This window comes from Prionailurus viverrinus, chromosome A3 (assembly GCF_022837055.1).
Source record: "Prionailurus viverrinus isolate Anna chromosome A3, UM_Priviv_1.0, whole genome shotgun sequence".
Taxonomy (NCBI): Eukaryota; Metazoa; Chordata; class Mammalia; order Carnivora; family Felidae; genus Prionailurus; species Prionailurus viverrinus.
The window spans coordinates 21,972,179-21,994,095 of NC_062563.1; the positions used below are offsets into that span (position 1 = coordinate 21,972,179).

Below are 21,917 nucleotides of genomic sequence, written 5' to 3' on the forward strand. Positions count from 1 at the left end.
GTCTCCTTTAGTACTCTCAGTAACACTGCAAGGCAAAAGTTATTAACTCCACTTCTGCAGGTGCCAATAGTGAGGGCTGCAGGGGCATCAAATTTCACACAAGGAATGAAGCTGGGAGCCAAACCTGGATCATCTGTTCGGATCTAATGCTCATTCAGCAAACAGTAAATGTTTCTGTGCACTGAGCCTGTTTTAAGGAATAGGGGTTGCAGCAGTGGACAAAAGAGATTAAAATCCCTGTCTTCCTAGACATTCCAATGTGCTTTCTACCACGGTTCACTGCCTCCTCTGGTCTCAAATCCGCTGGGCCGCCTGTTAGCAGAATGATGTCTAGATCAACAGATTCAGGTCCTATCCGGCCTTGCCGCTATCATGGGCCTGGAAATCAAGATCCTGAGAAATTAATGCTATTAAGGTATGAATAGATACATCATGATGAATTCCAGCACTAGCAAGAGAAAACAGGACAATTAAGGACTGCCCAAGATGTATTCGTAGATAAAAAACAGGTTTTCAAATGAGTAAAGAGCAGCGTGTTTCAAGACCAGAGGTAATTAGAATGAAAACAGAACACCAGACGTGACAGGAGACATCAGCAGAGACAGACAGAAGAGAGTAAACAGCATTCCCCCACCATGTCAGCCTTCCTACTGAGGACAGATCTGAAAGGATATCTGTATTATCGTGTCCAAGTAACCCAAGAAGAGACTGCACAGCATTCAGCTCCACCAGCAGGTGGTACAGGTCTGGCATGGTGGCCACCACGTGCATCTCCTGAATGATGTCATTTAGGTCCAGCTCGGATTCCATAAACCTAGGAGAGGAAAACAAGACAGCATCAGTGAAAGGAAAGCAGGGAGGAGCAAAGAACAACATAATCCAGACAGAGAGACAATCTGTCAAAGTGTCTGCAACAGACCAACCAGGAAGTACACTCATCCAAACATCATACTGTCACACAATTTCCTGGAGAAATCGATTTCCTCATTACAAAAATCAATCTTGGATTCAGATCTCATTACAGGGTTCCCCTTATTCTTGTAGTCACAAGTTGCCTTTTAGAGGCTCCTGAAGCATTCTGTAGCATTAAGTGATCTGCCCACCAGCAGACGAGCTGTGGATGAGCTACCGTCACCACTCGGTGTGGCAATCCACTATGCTGCCCTGACACAGTTATCCTACTAATCTGGAAAAAGTTTCTCTTACCCGCCACTTCAGATCAAGGGCCAATTATTCCCCTTCCCCACAGGAAGATACCGAGATTCTGCTGCCACCCAAAAATACCCTCCCTTCCTCCAAACCCCCTCCCTTCAGTCCTTCAGTGAGCCGACTAGGGGGCAGACCCAAAAGTAAAGCAGATCTAGTCTCTGGCATCTGTAATCACCACCACACCTTATGCAGCATGATACGTCATTCACATTTTCACACCTGAACCTTTCAACAAACCTATGCCCAGGCGCTAAGTACAAAACTTCTCTGCATTTGCCTCTCCCTGCCTTCCCTTAGTGTTTGACATATAAGAAATGCCCACTAAGCCTTTGGTGAACAAGATAGGAAGCTTTGTTCCGAGGAGGAAGGGAGCCAATCCATGTAAAGCAGCTGAACAACACCTGACTGAGAGTAACTGAGGGGCAGCAGCTCCAGACTCTGGAGCCAGATTGCCTGGGTCTGAACCTGAGTTAGCCGCTTACTTCACTTCTCTGTGCCTCCGTTTCTCATCCGTAAATAAGATGATAGTTACCTATTGTTCCCGTAGGAACGAAAGGGTTCCTGTAACGAGTCAATGAATAAGCACATATAAAACACTTAAGAGGCGCCTGGATGGCTCAGTCAGTTAAGCGTCTGACTTCGACTCAGGTCATGATCTCACAGTTCGTGGGTTCGAGCCCCGTGTCGGGCTCTGTGCTGACAGCTCGGAGCCTGGAGCCTGCTTCTCATTCTGTGTCTCCCTCTCTCTCTCTGCCCCTCCCTGGCTCGTGCTCTCTTTCGCTCTCTCTCAAAAATAAATACGCATTAAAAAAATTTTTCTAAACACTTAAGAAAAAGTGCCTGACATATAAAAAGCACTCTACGTTTGCTCTCATTTGTTCTTTTCCTGATACTACTATTATTAATATGTCTATCTGCCCTTCTAGAATTACATCTTTTGTCTCTACATATCCACCGATGCCTGCTTAATTAAAATGAGGCCATAAAGAAAAGGAACATAAGCCGGGACTTTTGAAGTCATATAGGCCTCATTCAGACGCCTGCGTGGCTGGGCTCACACTACCTCTCCAGAAATCTGGACTCTGTGAGGAACAAAATCTGGAGACTATAGTTCTTTAAAACATGCCTGTATTTCAGACAATATCCCTTACCATTGTTTTTTCCCATTACTTTTTTTATTCATGACATTTATAGATATATTTTCTAATTATAAAATACTTTTTATAAAAAACTGGGAAAAGAAAGATAAGCTTTCTTTTTTTAAATTTTTTTTTTTCCAACGTTTATTTATTTTTGGGACAGAGAGAGACAGAGCATGAACGGGGGAGGGGCAGAGAGAGAGGGAGACACAGAATCGGAAGCAGGCTCCAGGCTCGGAGCCATCAGCCCAGAGCCCGACGCGGGGCTCGAACTCATGGACCGCGAGATCGTGACCTGGCTGAAGTCGGGACGCTTAACCGACTGCGCCACCCCGGCGCCCCAAGATAAGCTTTCAAAAGGTAAACAGACATCGCCCATTATCTTACTGACCAGAAATAACCACTGCTAATACTCTGGTAGGTTTAAGCAATTTTTCTTAACTCCCAGCCTTTTCCTCCCCCCGAAAGCAGCCCACATAGTATATGGTTCTATACTCAATTTTTGCGGTTGTTAACATAGGCTGAACAATTTCCCTTATGAAACATTCTTCTACACCAGGAAAAGCCAGTATCTCATGCTGCTGTCAGTCCTTCTCCCGTGGCAAAACCCATCTCTGAGCCCAGCACTCTTCCCTGCTGAGCCCAGACATGACTTCAGAATCCTTCTCAACACAGCGCTCCAAAAAGAGACCAGCAATCAATCCCAGTGTGGGGGTAGGAGATGAAGCCATCTGAAATTCCTAATCTAAATAATACCTTTTAGAAAAAGCTACATGGTATTCCCTTGCATGGATCTATCATCATTTATTTTACCAATCCCCCTTTGTCAGACATTCAGATCGTTTCCAATCTTTTCCCTCACAACAAATGACACTAGGATGCATGTATTCATAATTACTGCGTTAGGGTAAATTCCCAGGAAGGTGCCCAGTCAGAAAGTGTGCATAACTTAACAGATTTTGCTACAGCCCGCTGGAAAGGTACCAACAGTGTGTGAAGTGCCTGTTCCCCCCGCCCCCCTCAAAACCGGTTTTACTTAAAATCTCCTCCAATTTGAGATGAGAAATATAACTTATTTTTTACTTTGCATTTCTGATACTAAGACAGTTCAATTTTTGTTAATGTTTACTGGTTGTGTTTCTTCTTTGATCATTTTTATATCAGGGTGCTCATCTAATTTGTCGATTTGTAAGCACTCTATATTAAGGAAGTTAACCTCTGCTATATGTTGCAAAAAAAAACCAGAGAAAGATATTTGCCCTTTGATTTGTATATTGTGCTTTTTAAAGTAAAAGTTTTTAGGGGTGCCTGGGTGGCTCAGTCGGTTAAGCATCCAACTTCAGCTCAGGTCATGCTCTCACGGTTCAGGAGTTCGAGCCCCCGCATCAGGCTCTGGGCTGACGGCTCACAGCCTGGCGCCTGCAGCCCGCTTCAGATTCTGTATCTCCCTCTTTCTGCCCCTCCCCAGCTGGTGCTCTCTCTCTCTCTCTCAAAAATAAACAAGCATTAAAAAACAAACTTTTTTTTAAGTTCTTAAAAGTCTAAGTCATCAAATCTTTGCCTTTGTGAACTCTATTTCACATGTAGCCTGAGCAAGGTTTTTCCCCTATGCGGAGATCGAATATATTTTACGATATACTGCTTTTATGTTTGTACATATTTAAATGTTTGGGAGTAAATAATTCCAAGATACACTTTAGCATATGATATGGAGCAAAGATCTAACTTTATCTACTGCTAGTGTTTGGCCGGTCGTCCCAATGCCATAATCTATCCTTTTTCCACAGATCTGAAGAAATGCCACCTTTACCATGCACTAAATTTTAATGTGTCCTCTAATCTTTTTATGGGCTTTTCACTCCATCTCAGAGACTGGTTTACAAATTCCTGAGCCAGGAAGGACCACACTTCCACATTATTACAGTCTATTTTTCTCTGTTCCAGCAAAATATTCTGTTTTTCTTCTTTTCCAACACTTCCTTGTCTATTCTCAACCTGCTTATTATTCCAATTTCAAAATTATTTTTCTCAAGATTCTCCCCCATACCACTTTTTTTAAGGCTCCCTCCACTGTGCTTACAAGCACAGACCACCCTTCCAGGTCACTAGGTTCCCTATCACCTAGCGTGTGGAAGCCAAGTGAGAATCACGATGTGGGAGAGCTGGTGCAGAATCCAGACAGTGGGCAGTAGATCTGTATCATCTCTGAACCTAACAGGCTCAGCAAACCTCTCAGGCTTACAGGCCTTACATGCGTGCTTTTAAAAAATCTAATTTGTAGGGAGTAATGTGACAAAAGATTTTTACTGGGAAGAACTGGCAAGGGCACTAAACAGTAATAAACAACGTCATGTGGAGTACAAGGAAATGATTTGGGGACCTGGGGGATAATCAGTGAATGAATGTCAGCCTGGAGACAAGCCTCGGGGGGGATCCTGCAGGGCTCCGCTCCCTCCTTAGGCTTGTTTTTGAGGAACAACTTGGTGGTGAAGATACATAAACAACAAACTTAACAAATGTCATGTAACGCAAAGCTTATGGAGACAAGGAACGCGGCAGATGACAGAATCAATTCAAAAAGTTCCTAACAGGCAATAATGATGGGCCAAATCCAACAGGAGGAAAATTACCCAGGATCCACACAGAGCGCCGCACTGAACCACAGAGCCACACAAATGCACACAGTGAGACAGATACAGCTTAGTAAGAGCACATGTGTAGAAAGGACAAGATGGTTTCAGTTCACTGTAACCGCGATACAAGTCAGACCATGAGAGAGTCCTGCCAGGACAGAGACTCCTTCTCCTTCATCTCCGGACACCCAGCGCCGGGGACACTCCCTGGTCCACTACAGAAATTTAGCAGATGCCTGGCAAAGGAGGGAGCAGACGAAAGTGGCCGCCACAATGCAGCTGTGGTTTTTGCCTGCTTAAAAGAAGATACTGCAGGAGTTACCACGCAGGGGCACCTGGGTGGCTTAGTCGGTTAGGCGGCTGACTTCAGGTCATGATCTCGCAGTTCATGGGTTCGAGCCTCGCATCGGGCTCTGTGCTGACAGCTCAGAGCCTGCTTCAGATTCTGTGTCTCCCTCGCTCTCTGCCCCTCCCTTGCTTGAGCTCTCTCTCTGTCTCTCAAAAAATGAATAAAATGTTTAAAAAAAAAAAAAAAAGAAGAGTTACCATGCAGATCAGATGACCGTTAAAGTCCATGACATCTCTTATGGGAACCATGCTTTATTTAGGAGGGCTATGGAAACTAATTCAGGTAAGATTATAAGGAGTCGAGATATCCTCTCATAAGAGAATGTGCTGAAATTCTTTTTCATTCTGAGCTGAAATCTTAGAAATCACAGTTGCCAAATGATGTCTTTGTAAAGTCAGGCGTCTCTATAAAGTCAGATCCTTGTCACTGGGGGTAATTAATAAAGAATGATATGGAAAAAAAAAAATCAAGAAGAGAGAATGGGCTGCAACTTTCAGTCCCTTCCAACTTGGAAATTCTTCCAATTATGCAGTTTTTGTTTTTTTTTTTTTAAGCTATACTCCTAGAGAAGGGGGGAGGAGGTGATGAGAGGGGAGGGAAGGGGAGGGTAAGGGAGGGGAGAAAGGGAAGGGAATCCCAAGCAGGCTCTGCCCTGTCAGCGCGGAGCCCGACGCAGGGCTTGAGCTCACGAGCGGTGAGATCATAACCTGAGCCAAAGTCAGACGCTTAACTGACTGAGCCACCCAGGCACTTCTCCAAATATGCACTTTTAACCCAAAATTTTTCAGTTAGGAAGTCATAAATTTATCAAAACAAAACACACAAAACAAGCAAAAAGTCAACTGTGAGTAGGGAAACATCACAGAAATGTCACTGGGGTCCAGTATTCCTTAAGTAATGACCTGGAGTGGGAAATGCCTGCACTTGGGAGTGAGACTGACCTGGGTCAGCCCCACTATTTGTAGGACGTGTAACCAAGAGCAGTGTGTCAACAAGCATTTGTGGGGCATATACTAGGTACCAGTCACTGTGCTAGGTCCTGAGGATGTAACAAATAACAAAACAATCCCAGCTGCTGTCTCCATGGAGCTTCTAGCCAGCCACAAATATAAACAATCTATACAATGCAATTCCTTGTAAGGATGTCCAGTGCTGACCAAGAGAACTGTCACTGGAACACAGAGCACAGGGCCCCAATCTGGTCAAGGGAGGCAGAGATATTAGGTAGCCTATCTCTAAACTTCAACTCCCTTAAACTTCCTAGCTAAATTATAGTGAGGATTAAAAGAGATAATAAATATAATATGACTAAGGACAGTTGGCACATAGCAGATGCTCAATAAATCTAGGCACCCTCAAGTCTGCTCTGCTGTAACAAAGAAAATGTTCTTCTCTTTTTGCTGACCAAGAATCGGCCTACTCATTTAATGTGCACACTATAATATTTGTAGAGGACTGACTGTCTAGGGATTAGGTATACCTTTGGCAACAGCTGACTCACAGCTGGAAGAAAGGATCAAGTTAGAGGTCAATGGGAAAGCAATAGAGTAACATATTAAAACAGTAACCCAGGCTGAGGCGGGTCGTGGATTCCATCTGGTATGAAGAATATTCTGCTAGTCTGCCTGTGTACATTTGCTTCAGACCAGCAGGACATTCTCCTTCAACCACAAGAATGAATATTAGCAGATGACCAGCAAAGTTAAAAAAAAAAAATACCAGAAAAGCAAGAGAAACCCAGGAGTCCTCCTACAATCATAAGACCAGCTATCGATGCACAGGGAACATAATGTTTCTTCCACCCAAATGAATCGGCAATTCTCAAAGTGTGGTCCTGGGGTCCAGGGTGAGGTAGGAGGTGGCTGGAGATCCCTTTAGGAGTCTCTATGATCAAAACTATTTTTACAGTAAACCCAAAACATTATTTGCCTTTTTCTCTCTCATTCTCTCAGGAGTGTAGGGTGGAATTTTCCAAAGTGCTACACAACACCTGATGCTATCATTGCCCTGATGGCTAATGAAATGTGTGCCTGTATTATTCTAAAATTTCCTAAGATCAGCACTTTGAGGCACTCAATAATCTAAGAGTGCAAAGGGGTCCTGAGACTAAAAAGCTTGAGAACCACTAAACTAAGTAATTCTGCCCCTACAAAAATGAAGAGAAGGACTACTAAGGACTTACTGGGGAAGCAGCACACTCTGCTCAACGTGATGTTTGGGAGAACGATCACACGGTGTAGAGACCGCATAAGGAGAATTGTCAATTGAATCTGAAATGCAGCCAAATGAAGAGAGGCATTTTTGGGTATGCAATCAAAATGACAATTGCATATATGGGAAAATAAATGTGAATGTTTCTGATCTCAACCGGAAAGTTTCGTTCAAGTACGCTCCAGCAATTTTCATCTTAATTGCACCTTGCTGGTCTAGAGAATTATAAAAGACACCGCACCAGTAAGAATTCAAGAACTCAAGGTTAAAACACAATGTAGTTTCCTAACTGCTTTTGGACATGAAAAAAAAAGAAAATGTTCTTTAGGCATAATGTCAATTTTTGAATGTTGCAACTTAACTAAAAATAGCGTATAAATTTGTGTGAACGGAAAACACTGTGGTTGTTGCTGTTGTTTTTTAGGAAGATAACATTTTCTTAAAACCACTGTATAGACTGTAACCCTGGAGCATTTGTGGTACCTAAGACATAGGTGGTGAAACGACCCGCAGAAACTCACTCTCTGAACTGACAGAGGCATACGTCCGGGCGGACACAGGCAACACTGGCATTCCAAAAAGCACCGTGGTTCTTAAATGTCTATAGTGTTCTCAGCCTACAGCACAGCTTCCTCAGAATGTCTCCTTGGGTTCCAAGGATGGGAAATTAACAAGGATGACCTCAACTACAGAAGATCCCCCCTGTTCACTGAGCACCTACACAGTCTGGCAGGTGCTGTGCTAGGTACTACAGACAGAGACAAACAAGACACAGTCTACAGACACAGAGACACAAGAGACACAGAGAAACAAGACACAGAGTCTAATGCAGGAAGACCACTAAGTAAAGAAATAGCTATAAAACAAATTTCAAAGATGTTAGAGACTGAGCACGCTCACTGTGGGCAAGAATTTAGGGAAAGAGGCCTGCCAATGGGAGAGTAAGAGGCCACGGTGGGGAATCTGGCTATCAAATTTGGCTATCCGTAGCTATCAAAGTCTAAAATACATCCCCTCAACCAGAGACTTCCACACTCAGGTATGCACCCCAAACAAACAATGTGCACTAAGACACGGGGACTCCGCAGGCTCACTGCAGCATTGTTCATAAAAGTCAGTACGTGAAATAGCCAAGTGTCCATCCAAAGAAAAATAATAAATAAACTACAGTATCTCCACACCATGAAATACTACGCGCCAGTCAGGAAACAGAAGGTAAACGTGCACGTACCAACATGGAAAGATCTCCTGTAAACATCAAGGTTCAGGATATGGACAATATGACTTAGGCAGGGAAAACGTTACATATGTAAATCTATGAACAGAAAACAACCTAAAAAGATACTCACAGAGACCATCTCTAGGTAGCAGAACGGAAAGAGGGTCAGTGCAGTGAAGGAGAACCTTCATGTTTTACTTTTCTTACGTACTGCTGCCGTTTTTTATAACGACAATCTGTTTGCGTATTCCTTGTATGATCAAACACACACGCACAGCGGGCAGTATGACATGTGCCACCGTGCGGTGGAGGTTAGCACAGAACCTGACAGGACTCGGGTGCTGGGAAGGCTGAGCTCAGATGCAGCTACTCCTCCTGTCAAAGAGGGCTGTGGCCTGGGTGCGGTAACCAGGCTGTCCTCTCTGTACCTCACCTGCAGTACAGAGAGAACGTAATGAATCGTGTTAGCCTCACTAGGCCGCCATGAGGACGATGTGTCCTCTGCTACCCCTGTGCCCTTCCTTGTTCATGCTAATCATCCTGGCTGGCAGGCCTGTCCAAGTTCTTTCCTGACTCTGAAAGCAAAAATCACTCTTCAAGGCCCAGCTCAAATACCACCTCTTCTGTGAAGCCCTCAACAGCCCCCAACTTGGTATTCACTTTCTTTCTTCCGGATGTTCCCACAGCACTCTGCTTGTATCTCTTTTAAAGTATATTTCCTTCTACCCTGCACTTATAGCCAGTCTCCCTGTTAACCTATAAACTTGAGTACAAAGACTGTACTAGTCAACTCTTAATTGCCTAGGGGCCTTGGGCCTATTAAGATTCATTAAAAGTGTATGTCCTGGGAGGCAGAGAGACAGGGAGGGAAGAGAGATTTAGAATTAAAATCTGTATAAATATGAAAATCCCTTTAGTTAGAATTCACTTTTTTTCCCTACCTAAATCATACCGTACACATTCCACACCCTGATTTTCTTGGTCACGTCACAGGAGATCTTTCCATGCTAGTACTTGTCAAGGTGGACTGAAAGACATCGGATTCCTCCTTATAGCACCTCACAGTACACAGTGAACAATCACGTGAACGATCACATCATGAGCACTTACTGTGTGCCAGGCACCGAGCTAAACACTTGCCATTATTGTCACTGTGTCTTCACAACAGCTCTGTGAAGGAGGTACTACCTCCTTGTACAGATCAGACGCCTGAGGCTAAGAAAGGAGAAGTGACTTATTCAAGGTCATGTGGGAGTCACGCCCCTATCTGTCTAACCCCAAAGCCTTTGACGTGTTCTCAACAGTAGAGCTATCACTAACGACGGGCATAAGCAGTCTTCTTCGCACCCCGAGAAGAATAATGCAGAAAAGAGTTTAACAGAACAGGACTGACTTTTGGAAGAGTCTAGTCCTGGGCTGGTATCTGGGAGCTTGGCTTTTGAAAGGTTCCCTGAGTGATAAGGGTGTTTTGTCCACCTGGAGCACTGAACATGTGCTTTCCTTCTGGGAGCGTAGAATTTTGACAGCCATTGCTGACAAAGGCCTACATAACCTGTCCGCAACAAATATCCTAGACTCTAAGTCTCAGATGGGCTTCCCTGGACAGAAGCAGAGCACACAGGTTGATGCATTTCACTGCTGGGAGAAAGGAACATGTCTGCATGTAACCCGGAGAGAAAATATAGGGAGGCTCCACATGAATTCTCCAGACTCGGCCTGGTATGCCTTTCCTTCTTGCTGATCCTGCTACGTACCCTTGAGTACCACTGACTCTGCGCCCTAGGAGTCTTTCCAGTGATTTCCCAAACGTGTGTCTTGGGACTCCTGGCACAAATCACAAAAACCAAAGCAGGCAAAACAAATGAAAAGCAAAACAAAAACAACAAACAACACGTAGGAGGAAAAAGGGTATCACCGAAACAGAGCCTTACTTCTCTGGGTTATCTGGAAACTTGATCCGCAACTCTTGGTTTTTGTATGATCTTTTTTCAAATGTAAGGATCATTTTCTTCACTGAGCTTTCGTCCAGTGGTTCCTCCTGGTATAAAGGAAACGAACGGCAACAATTTCAGTCCAAAGGGATTTCTTATTTACTAATCACTACTTCTTTTCCATGCTCTTCCATGCCATTCTGCCACTCACCTTTCTGGGTTAAACCCTTAGTACATACTTCGTCTCCCTCGCTGGAAAGAAGGTTAAGGGTCTGGACCACACGCCGCTTTCTTTGTATCACTCTGTGTGTCTCACATCCAGCTCAGGAAGCTCAGTTTTAAGGTTTTAGACACTAACCCATTCAACAAATGATTTCCTGAGCATACTACATGGCATGGAATAAGCAACAACATTAGAGAGTTTTATTTAATATTTACCTATCCTTCTCCTCTGCTGTACAGATAAGATAATGCTCAGCGGCTTAAAAGAACTTGTTCAAGGTCAGAGCCTGAGTCAGTGACAGTGGACCTCAATCTTCCCCACAGCAGGGACTGGCAAACTCCGGTGCACAGGCCAAGTCCAGCTCACCGCCTAGTTCTGTACAGCCCAGACTGTAAGAATGGTTGTTGACCAGCAGCAGTCACTGCTCTACATCTCTTACACATCACTGTTTCTGGTCCTTCCTCACTGGCTGCTGAGAAGGAAATCAGAGAGGCACTCGCAGGCCTGACACAGCATCAAGAATTTAATAACCTCACTCAGGGGAAGCATAAAAAACTAGCAGACCATACAGTTTTCTTATTTCAAACACTCAAATAATAACTACAAAGGTAAATAAAACGAATTTTTGAAAACGGAATCATTTTCCCCAAAAACGTCTGCAACAATTTCAGGAATGTTTTCTCCTCAGTTTCTTGTCGAGGTTAAAGTCACATGCTGCAGTGCACTCTGTCTCTCTGACACCCTCCTGACTGCTGGCTCCACAGCTCTGTGGTCACTGACCACAACTCACCCCTAAAAGCAATAAAGGAACTGCTATTAAGAGAGCCGGTGGGGCGCCGGGGTGGCTCAGTTGGTTAAGCGTCTAACTCTTGATTGCAGCTCAGGTCATCTCTCGGTTCGTGAGTTTGAGCCCCCGCGTAGGGTGCTGCACTAATAAGGTGGAGCCTCCTTGGGATTCTTTCTTCCTGTCTCTCTGCACCTCCCCCACATGTCTTCCCTCTCTCTCTCTCTCTTTCTCCCCCTCTCTTCTTTCTCTCTCTCAAAAGTAAATATACATTAAAAAAAATTTTTTTTTTTAATTTTTTTTTTTTCAACGTTTATTTATTTTTGGGACAGAGAGAGACACAGCATGAACGGGGGAGGGGCAGAGAGAGAGGGAGACACAGAATCGGAAACAGGCTCCAGGCTCTGAGCCATCAGCTCAGAGCCCGACGCGGGGCTCGAACTCACGGACCGCGAGATCGTGACCTGGCTGAAGTCGGACGCTTAACCGACTGCGCCATCCAGGCACCCCCAAAAAAAAAAAAAAGATTTTTTTTTTTAAAGCGCTGGAAACGTACCCTTTTGGAAAGCACTGAATCACCCCATAATTGTGTAAATACTCTTAAGATGTCAGATATTATTTTATTAAATTTCAATTTTCATATATTGGGTTTTAACTGAGAGATACCTATAAATTTGTTTTGGCCATGACACATTTCTTTGATGTTATCAATAACTCCTGGGCCTTGAGAGCCTCTACCGGACTCCCACCCCATCCCGGTATCTACAGCTTAAAGAGATAGTATAAACTGAAGTCCATGCCCCGGCTCAGTCAGGACTCAGAGTCTAGCTTCGCTACTTACTAGCCACATGGCGATGTCACTTTGCTGAATATAATCCTCAAACCCTCACCAAGTCCAACTGACTCTACTTAAGTCTTTCTTGAATTCATCCATTTGGTGTTCGGGATAAAATCCTAAATCCTTCACATGACCCATATAAGGAAGGTCTGGCAGGATCTGGCCCAGACAATCTCTCCAACCCTAAACCAGGGCAAACACCCCTTTCGATGGCCCATGTCTACTTGTTCACTTCTGATTCTCCAGTGCCTGGCACAGAGCAAGCAGGCAGCAAAGATGTAAAGGAAGGAAGGAAGGAAGGAAGGAAGGAAGGAAGGAAGGAAGGGAGGACAGAAACATTACCTGTATCTTTCAAGGTCATAGAGATGACCTAAAGAGATGAGGTGGGTAAAACTCTTTTACAACTACATGAACATAAACTCTTAATGTTACTATAAGCAACAGGCACAACGTCCCCAATGTATTACTAGGATTTAACTAACTGATCTAAATTTCTAGGAACGGTTAAATCACAGTCAAGCAACCTCAACCTCCATTTTCTTTCTTTCCAAGGGCTAACGACGTCTTGCCCGCTCTGTAGGAAAAAAACCGTATTAGTGTTAATACAGCTCTCAGAGGATTCCCAGAACCTTAGCCTCTCCAGGGTTTGGCCTTCCCTCCTTTAATTTCTCTTCAACACTGGGGGAAAACTGAATTATCAGTCTTAGTCATCGACCACAGCAGTATCTCCAATAGCTCAACGTCAGAAAGCAGAGGGAGATTTCGGAAAGATGAATGCTGGTGATGTAGCACAAAAAGGACAATAATATTTTACAAGCTCACGTGACTTCACAGGGGCAAACATCCCTTGCTTTTCATCAAATGGGACTTTGGTGGCAGTGAGAAAATAACTCCTGGACTTGCAGTCTTCCATGTGTCATTTTTACAAAGCGATCTCTTCTTCCCCGTCCCTTAACAGAAGGCCTGGTCCCACATTACATTTCTGTCTCCCAGGCTAGAAACCACTTACCCATGACAGCTACTATCCTAATCCTCCAGTACCAGCCTTGCCCTACATGGGAATTATACCTGCCAATTAACTGCTGCTGCAGGGCTAACAGATTGAGCAGAACCTAGTGAGGGGGGAAGGAGGGAGGGAGGGAGGGAGGGAGGGGAGGGGGGAGGATGTGCTACACACACTGTTTGTCTAAGCCTAGCAGGGCCGCTGCCCTCAGAGAGGAAATTCGGGCCTGTCTCCCACCACAGATTTCCAAAGTGTCACCATCTTTTAGGGGCAGACCCCCAAATTAGCACTGGTACAAATCCCAATGAGGAGAGAGTTATTGTCACAACACAGTAAAGACCTTTCCGGAATATGAATCAATTTTTTTTTTTCCCTTCTCAGATTCACACTCCAGCTTCATTTGTTAAATCCAAACTTAGCATCAGGTCTTTCAGGGAACCAAAAAACAGCTGGCTCTTAAGAATCTATTTCCATAATTCATATTGAACAAAATGCCAGAGTGAAGTAACACACAAGTTAACACTTAAGGATATAAAAAGACACTTAGGTAAGGTCATTTTATTTTTAATCACTGATATTTTACCTCTACTCTTTTTAGCCTCATTCATTTATTCATCAATAAATACTTATTAAGGGCCTACCAAGAGCTAGGCATGGCACCGAGTGCTAGAGATACAGCTGTGAGCAAAACCAAGGCAGTCCCTGTTTCACAGGAGGTGGGACGAGGACAACAAATGAATACAATAAACAAGCCAGGATTTCAGATCAGAAGTGCTGTGAAGGCAGTGTACTGAACAAAGAAGACAATGAGAGAATGACTCACAGGGCTACCTCAGAGATAGGACAGGTTTCTCTGAGGAGGAAACATCTGAGCTGAGACCTGAATGAGAAGAAACCAGCCATGCAAACAAAGCATTAAGGGCAGAACATTCTACAAAGGGCACAGAAGTAAAAAGGTCCTGAGGCAGGCATGAGTGGGCCTTTAAGGCATCCTTTGGAACAGCAAATAGAAAGGCCTTTAGGCACCTCTTGTCTTAAACTGTATTTTTCAGTCCCACCTAAATACCTCATCTCTTAGCTCCCCCTGGAACTTCACCTTTGTTGCTTTGTTAATGCCATTTCAACTGAAAAGCCCTTCTTCCACTTGTCTGATAAAATTCTATGCCTCTTTCAAAGACTATGGACTACAGTAAAAAATCTAAGTGCCTTCAACGTGTCCGGTCTAGGAAGCCTCCCTGACCCTCCTCACTCAAGACCAAGAGCCCCACAGTTCAGTGTTCGGGTCTCGATTGCAACACATAATCCAGAATAATTTTAAAACTCTACAATGATCTTCACACTTTGAAAAATGCTTTCCCAACTCCACTATCCCACTTAACCTTCATGTCAATACTGTGCAAGAAGTAATCTTAACTCCATTTTACAGGTTAAGCTGAAAAGCTCAGAGAAATTAAGTATTCAGCCTAAAATTACACTCCGTGGATACTGTGTCAGGGCCAGCCACACCTGCCACCTTACCTCTTCCTCTTCCTCGTCACCCTCTCTATCAATAATCTGAAGCAGTCTTTTTTTGTCATCATCGGCTTCTTCTGCCACACTCATTTCCTCTTCCCGACCGCGGCTGCGGTCTCGAGTGCCAGCTTGTCTCCGACGCATTTTCAGTTCTTCCTCTTCATCATCCCGGGGACGTTTGGTGCCTCTGTTGGGCTGAAAAAGAGAAAAAAGAAATACAGGATTCCAGAGCTGGAAAAGACACAGAAGGGCCTACATAGCAAATACTCTGAAAGCTTTCAAGAATTCACCGACTGAGGGGCACCTGGGTGGCTCAGTCGGTTAAGCGTCCGACTTCGGCTCAGGTCACGATCTCGTGGCTTGTGAGTTCGAGCCCCGCGTCGGGCTCTGTGCTGACAGCTCGGAACCTGGAGCCTGCTTCAGATTCTGTCTCCCTCTCTCTCTACCCTTCCCCGCTTGCGCTCTGCCTCTCTCTCTCAAATATAAATAACCATTAAAAAAAAAATAAAAAAAAATTCACCATTTGAAAAGCACCATACAATACGATTTCTCCCACAACATGAAGTAAAGTTCTAAGCGGTCATTTTTCAGACCTTTAATGTTCCATAAATACATGACTGAAATCACCTACAAGGTAGCTGGCTTTTTTCTTTTCTTTACAGAATTTTTTCTAACAGGCAAAGTTTTACCACTTTGCAAAAGTTCCTGTGTATACAGAAATCCCAGGGAACACAGCCACTTCGAGATAGGTTAGGCTCAGCTCACTAGTTATGATACAATCCCCAACACCAATCCCTTCGCACATGGTTTTAATCCACGTCTAAGAAAGACTACAGTCACTCACGAGCAGCTGAAACAGAGAATATTACATACGGAACATCCAAGGGTCTATCTACCGCACTCCGAAGTCCCCGCCTTAGCGAGTAAGGCCCAGACGCAGTATTACCCAAGGTCACAACACCAGCGGCAGCACTGAAAACAGAACTGGCACTTCCTGACTTCTGGTCCAGGGCTCTGTCCGCCATACGGTTAGGTCCTCATTTTGCCTTTGATACTGCAGTCCCCGTTGGAGTTCTTAACAGGGACTTTATTACATTGGCATAAAATGGGGGCACTCCTGAAATGGGCTTCAGAGCCGAGGAGAAACAGCACTGCACCAGATATCAAATAGCCCACCGTCTCCCACCAGCTCAGCTTACCGCTGATGCAACTTTGGGCATGTCATTTAACCTCTCTAAACCTCAGTTTTCTCTCTGCAAATGACAAATGGAAATGATAACCCTTTTCCCTGTGAACTTTAAAGGATGCTTTTGTGCGTGTGTGTTTTTACCATTTTTTTTCCCAGCTTCACTGAGATGTAATTGACATGTAACATTGTGTCACAATGTGATTATCTGATTCGTGTGTGTGTGTGTGTGTGTGTGTGTGTGTATTGCAAAACAATTACCACATAACACCTCCATCACCTCATATAATTACTTTTCAAAAATGATTTTCTTCCTTCCTTTCTTTCTTTCTTCTCTTTCTTTTTCTTTCTTTCTTTCTTTCTTTCTTTCTTTCTTTCTTTCTTTCTTTCAGTGGTGAGGACATTTAAGATCTACTCTCTTAGCAACTTTCAAGTATACAATACGGTATGGTTAACTGTGGTCACTCTGCTCTACACTGGATTCCCAGAACTCATTCATAACCGGAAGCCTGTATCAAAAGGTGGCAAACTTTAGTGAAAGCATGCTAAACTCTAACAGTACTGAACAAATGTAAGACATCATTACTATAAGGTAATCCACATGATTCTGTCGTCCGCAACACAAGACATCTGTGTTAGGCTCAATGAGCTTTTCTTTATTGTTAGGATAACTAGCACACCAAAAGGGCGCTAGGTGCAACATGGGTTATTACTACCAACAGAAGAAAATGCCACATTTGCTGCCAAGCCGCTAAGCTGTCTGGTGATAAGAGACAAATTTCTACTAAACACATCACACATCTCACCTTGTGACTTATAATCCACACCGCTGCTGAACTCCACTATCCCAGCAGTGCAAAGTCATTCCCCTCTGTATTCACACACCCTGCTGGTTCCACGTACCAGGTGTGCCAGTAAGTCTGAGCATATGACACTGCTTAGCAAACTCACGTTAGACATTTCGGTTTGTGGGTTACCACCCGCTATTTTTCACTCTGTTCCTAGCCTCCGTGAGAGAGATTATAATTTCACATGATAACATTCTATTTCCATAAATACAAAAATTACAAAAATCTATTGTCATCATTACTGGTCTACACTAAGAAAATCAGCAGAGAAAGAAGAAAGAAATCAATATGCCAGTTACCAGGGAGCACAAGAAAAAGGAGGCGGTGGTTTTCAAGTGAGAAAGGAAGGAAAGGTAGCTTGATCCTAAAGGAGGGCAGGCTTCAAACCAGAAATGTGTGGCTCCCCAGCAGGTAAGGAACTTCAGCCCCCTGGGAACACTAATTCTTTCAGGCTCATAACGCGAGCCCTGCTGCGATTCTGATTAGCGTGAGCCTGCCGCAGCAGTCAAATCAAAGCATGAGTTCCATAGTTCTCCACGGAAAGGAGGTTTCTGGATGGTGTATCTCTGAGGGCAGAGAGAAAAGGCAGTGGACCACAATTCAAAGGAGAAAGCTAAATACCTCCCCCCCCCCCACCCTCCCCGGTTAAGAAACGTAAAACTGAGAGAACACCAGCAATGTCTCTCTGGAACACACCTTCCGATCTACTTTTTTAAAACAAACATTTCAGACGTAGGGGAGGAGTTCCACTTTTACCTCTAATCATTTCCACTGAAATAGCATTCTCCTTCTGCAGAACTTAAAGCACCTATTTTAATCTCCACCACATCTCTGGGGAAGAGAAGTAGGTTAACAGTTCTATTTTATAAGCGGGGGAGACGGGATGCCTGAGATCCTTCAATAAACTCTTGCAAAGACAACCTGGCCCCTTCTCAAAGTTGAACCTGATCTCTGCGAAGTTTGCTAATCTACCATGATTCCAAGACCCTAACTGAGACAGGTCTGAGGGACGTTCAGTCGAGAACATATACCCATAGATAAAGTCATGGCCACGTTAGAATAGTATTTGTTAAACCATTCATTCAACAAATAATGTATTAAGGAACTGCAAGGCTTGAAGGGCCCTCGAGTAATAAGCTGGCCCAGTGGTAGTCCCAGGCTTCCATCTGGGTCATGTCTAAATGGGGACACAGGGACAGACAGGGCCAGTATGGATTCTTGAGACAAGAACAGCTTTGTTCATCTTTAGGAATAATTTAAGCAGAACACCCCTAAGGGGGCAAACTTCAGGTTCAATAACTGTTTCTACAATTCCCTTCCCCGTCACACAGGGCATTCAGCTTGAGTTTCTCTTGTGACAGCTCTCCAGCAGAGCAGGGCAGAACCCATTAGGATGCTCTGACATGGCTCTTTCACCAACATTATCAGCTCCCACCTCCAAAAGATAGGTAAGCCATTCGGAGGCACCTGGGTGGCTCAGTCGGTTGGGCGTCCAACTCTAGGTTTCCGCTCAGGTCACGATCTTGCAGTTTGTGGGCTCAAGCCCCCCACTGGGCTCTGCACTGGCAGTACAGAGCCTACTTGGGATTCTTTCTCCCCCTCTCTCTCTACCCTCCCCTGCTCACTCTCTCTGTCTCTCTCAAAATAAATAAACTTAAAAAAAAAATTTGTTTTTCTCAACTCTCAACTCTTTTTCAGACATGAACACTCCAAAGGGTGAAGTTTCTACTCATCTCTGAAATTTGACTACTCAGAATAAAGGTTTAGATTCATTTCTTTAACAAATATTTATTAAATGCCAACTATGTATAAGGCCTGTGCTGGCAACTGGGGACTTGAGTGTGAATAAGATAAACCCTGCTTTGTTGTCTAGGGGGCGTAACAGTCCAGGACGTAGCTGCCCAATCAAAATGTAATGCAAGCTATAAATGTAATTTTAAATTTTTTAGGGGATGCATTTTAAAAAGTAAAAAGAAGCAGGTGGCTTTAAATGTAATGTTTTTCAACAGAATATATTAAACATATTATCATTTCAACATATAATCAATATTAAAAAATTACTAATGCGCTATTTTACATTTTTTTCATACTCAGTAAGTCTCTGGAGTTTGGTAGACTACTTTACATTTATAGCGTGTCTCAGCACAGATCCAGCTCCATTTCATGTACCTATGAGCCAGGTACAGCTAGCGGCTACAAGACTGGCTACCACAGATCTAGAGGATTTTCATCCGAGGGATTCCTATTCCCTGATAAAGCCAAAATGGAACTGTCCTTCCAGCAACACTGCATAAAATATGGACTCACAAAAAGCTGAAGTCTTGTTTGTGAAAGGTTGCCCCCCCAAAAAATTATGAAGCTAACAACACGCTGACCTAGAAATAAAGATCTACATTTACCAATATTCACTACCGAGAGGGTGATCAGTTACGCAAGACAAAACAGGAATATGTAAGTGGAGAAGAATCTCAGGGCTGTCAAACTGATTCCACTACAGAAGAGCCAAAGGCCTCTGGATTCAGGAAGGGAATGTAACACTCCCAGCCTGTCAGAGGGGTCAACAGCTCAGGCTGGAGCTCTCCTTGCAGCTTACAAAACCAATCCCAAAAGGATTAAGCCATTCTTACCAGTCACCTTCGGAGATTAATTTGTTGTGGAATCTGAAAGGTGTTTGGGATCCCTCAAGATGAAGGAATGACAAAAGAAACTATTCTTCATCAAGTCATTGCTTTGTTTTCTGTTGCCCACAAGACTAGAGAAAAAAATGATTATATATATATATATATATATATATATATATATATATATGATGCTTTTACTTTCTGAAAAACCTTGAAGCCTATTATGTGTGTGCATGTGTGATGGATGACTTATATATCTATCCCCCTGGAAGCAGAAATCAAGACATCTCCATGAAAGCTTTGAAAGAGTTAAAAAATTAAATAAGTAATCTGCCTAGGAATACTCCCTGCGTACCCAGACAATATCCAACCTAAGCTTTTGGTTTCATTTTTCCCTCTCTCCCTCTCTCTCTCTCTCTTTTTTTTTTTAATTAAAAAGCAGTGAGAAGCTGTAGCTATAATGAGGAGCTGTGGGAAAATGCAGTTATATTGGGCTCAAAGTAATGTACCATAGGAAGAGGCTACATCACCAGAACGAAGCCTAAATTAAAACTCCACTATGAAACCAACTCCATTTCCTCTGAGCATGCAATCTATATTATCGCATTTATGGTCTTGTCTCGACCTCAATTAGACTTGGGGGTGGGGGGAAGAAAGGGGACTTCTATAATAAGCAATAATGGCATCATTATGATAAATTATGAAAACACACAGTGCAATTATTAATGTGAAGAGCACATCTATACTAGGATATAACGGTGGAGATGTGTACTGTGGGGGGTGGAGGGGACGTCTAAGTGCGTTCAATATTGTAAGTTACCTCGCTTAGAAAGGGGGTGATTTTCATAAAAATGTACTTTCGTGTTAATGGGAGAAAAAAATATGTTCAATTCTATTAAAAATGGAAAACGTCAAAGGAAATCTTCTATAACCTTATAATAAAGCAGGAATTTATAAACCAGGACTTTTTCACCTAGCACCAAGAAGCTCAGGTAACTTCGGAAAAGGGCCTTCCAAGTAGGGACATCAAGTACTATTTCCTAAGTATCAAACAATGAGTCTTATACAAAGACTCAGAAATTTGAGCTCAAAGGGATAATCTAGTTTATCCCTCTCTTTATAGAAATAGGGAAATCTGAGCCTAGTGACTTTAAGCAATTTGTCTGCGATGGGCAATAATACAAGGCTTCTAATTCCCAATTTAGTGCTTTTCCTATTTTGCAACACTAACTAGTCATTGTTAACCTGTTTGCAATGGTGATATCCTATACAGAGAATGAGTTTTGGAGTCAAATTTTCCTAAACTCAAAGCCTAGTCCCTCTGCTTAGTTAGCAGCCCTGGAAAGTAACTTATACTCTCTCTAAGCCTGAGTCTTCTCGCTCTATAAGCTAGGAACAATGACCACTTTCACACATTTAGGTATAAATGTATATATATGTATGTAAGTACATGAAGGCCAATGTTCTAGAGTGCCCAGCAGAGTCTGGCTCATAGAAGACACTACATGTAGCTTCCCACCGCTCTTTTACACAACTGATCTCAAAAATCAAAGAACCTCAAGGTTGGAAAGGGAGGTTACCACTAACAGGTTCTAACAGGAGGATCCTTTTTTTAATGCCAATATATGACAGGCCCCACCCCCTGCCATACCTTTTAATACCCAATGATTGAGAAAGGACACAATGACAACAAATACGTTACTATCTATTTGGTAATACTTTTCACTGAATTTGTGTTTTTTAACTCCTACATTTATGAGACAGAGAGAGAGAGCGAGAGGTGGATTAATTTTGAGAGATTTGAGATTCACTCTACAGAAAATGCCTGTTTATACCTGTCTGGATTCACAGCCTCCTGCAGTAATTCTGAGGAGCTAGAGACACCCAGGCTTTAGGAAGCCCTGATCTAACCCAATCATCTATCTGAGATTTGAACCCCCTTTAAAACATGTCTGCTGGGCATCGGCTGGGGCTTTCCTAACACTTCCGGTGACCAGAAACTTACCTCCTCCCCAAGTCGTGCCCCTTCCATCTTTGGATCACTCAGAGAGTTTGTTAAACTGAGGAGAAACCTTTCAATTTACAATTTTCTTCCTTGGTCCCGAATCTTCCCCTCTCTCTTTTTTCTCCTAATCTTTCTAAAGCAATATAAACATGATTAGTCTCACTCTCACATTAAAAAAACAATCTTCAGATTATTTCAAGACAGTA

At 43.3% G+C, this 21,917-nt stretch overlaps 1 protein-coding gene across 2 annotated transcripts in view; it reads right to left on the minus strand.

Annotated features, from left to right (window-relative positions):
• Nucleotides 1-21,917, minus strand: part of CTNNBL1 (catenin beta like 1) — a 162,308-nt gene that overhangs the window by 116,575 nt on the left and 23,816 nt on the right. For both annotated transcript variants that reach the window (XM_047851349.1, XM_047851348.1), the window contains exons 2-4: nt 15,058-15,246; nt 10,692-10,798; nt 675-814 (exon numbers count right to left, since the gene is read on the minus strand). In XM_047851349.1, the coding sequence (XP_047707305.1) occupies nt 675-814; nt 10,692-10,798; nt 15,058-15,246 (436 nt within the window). The remainder of the gene's footprint in view (nt 1-674; nt 815-10,691; nt 10,799-15,057; nt 15,247-21,917) is intronic.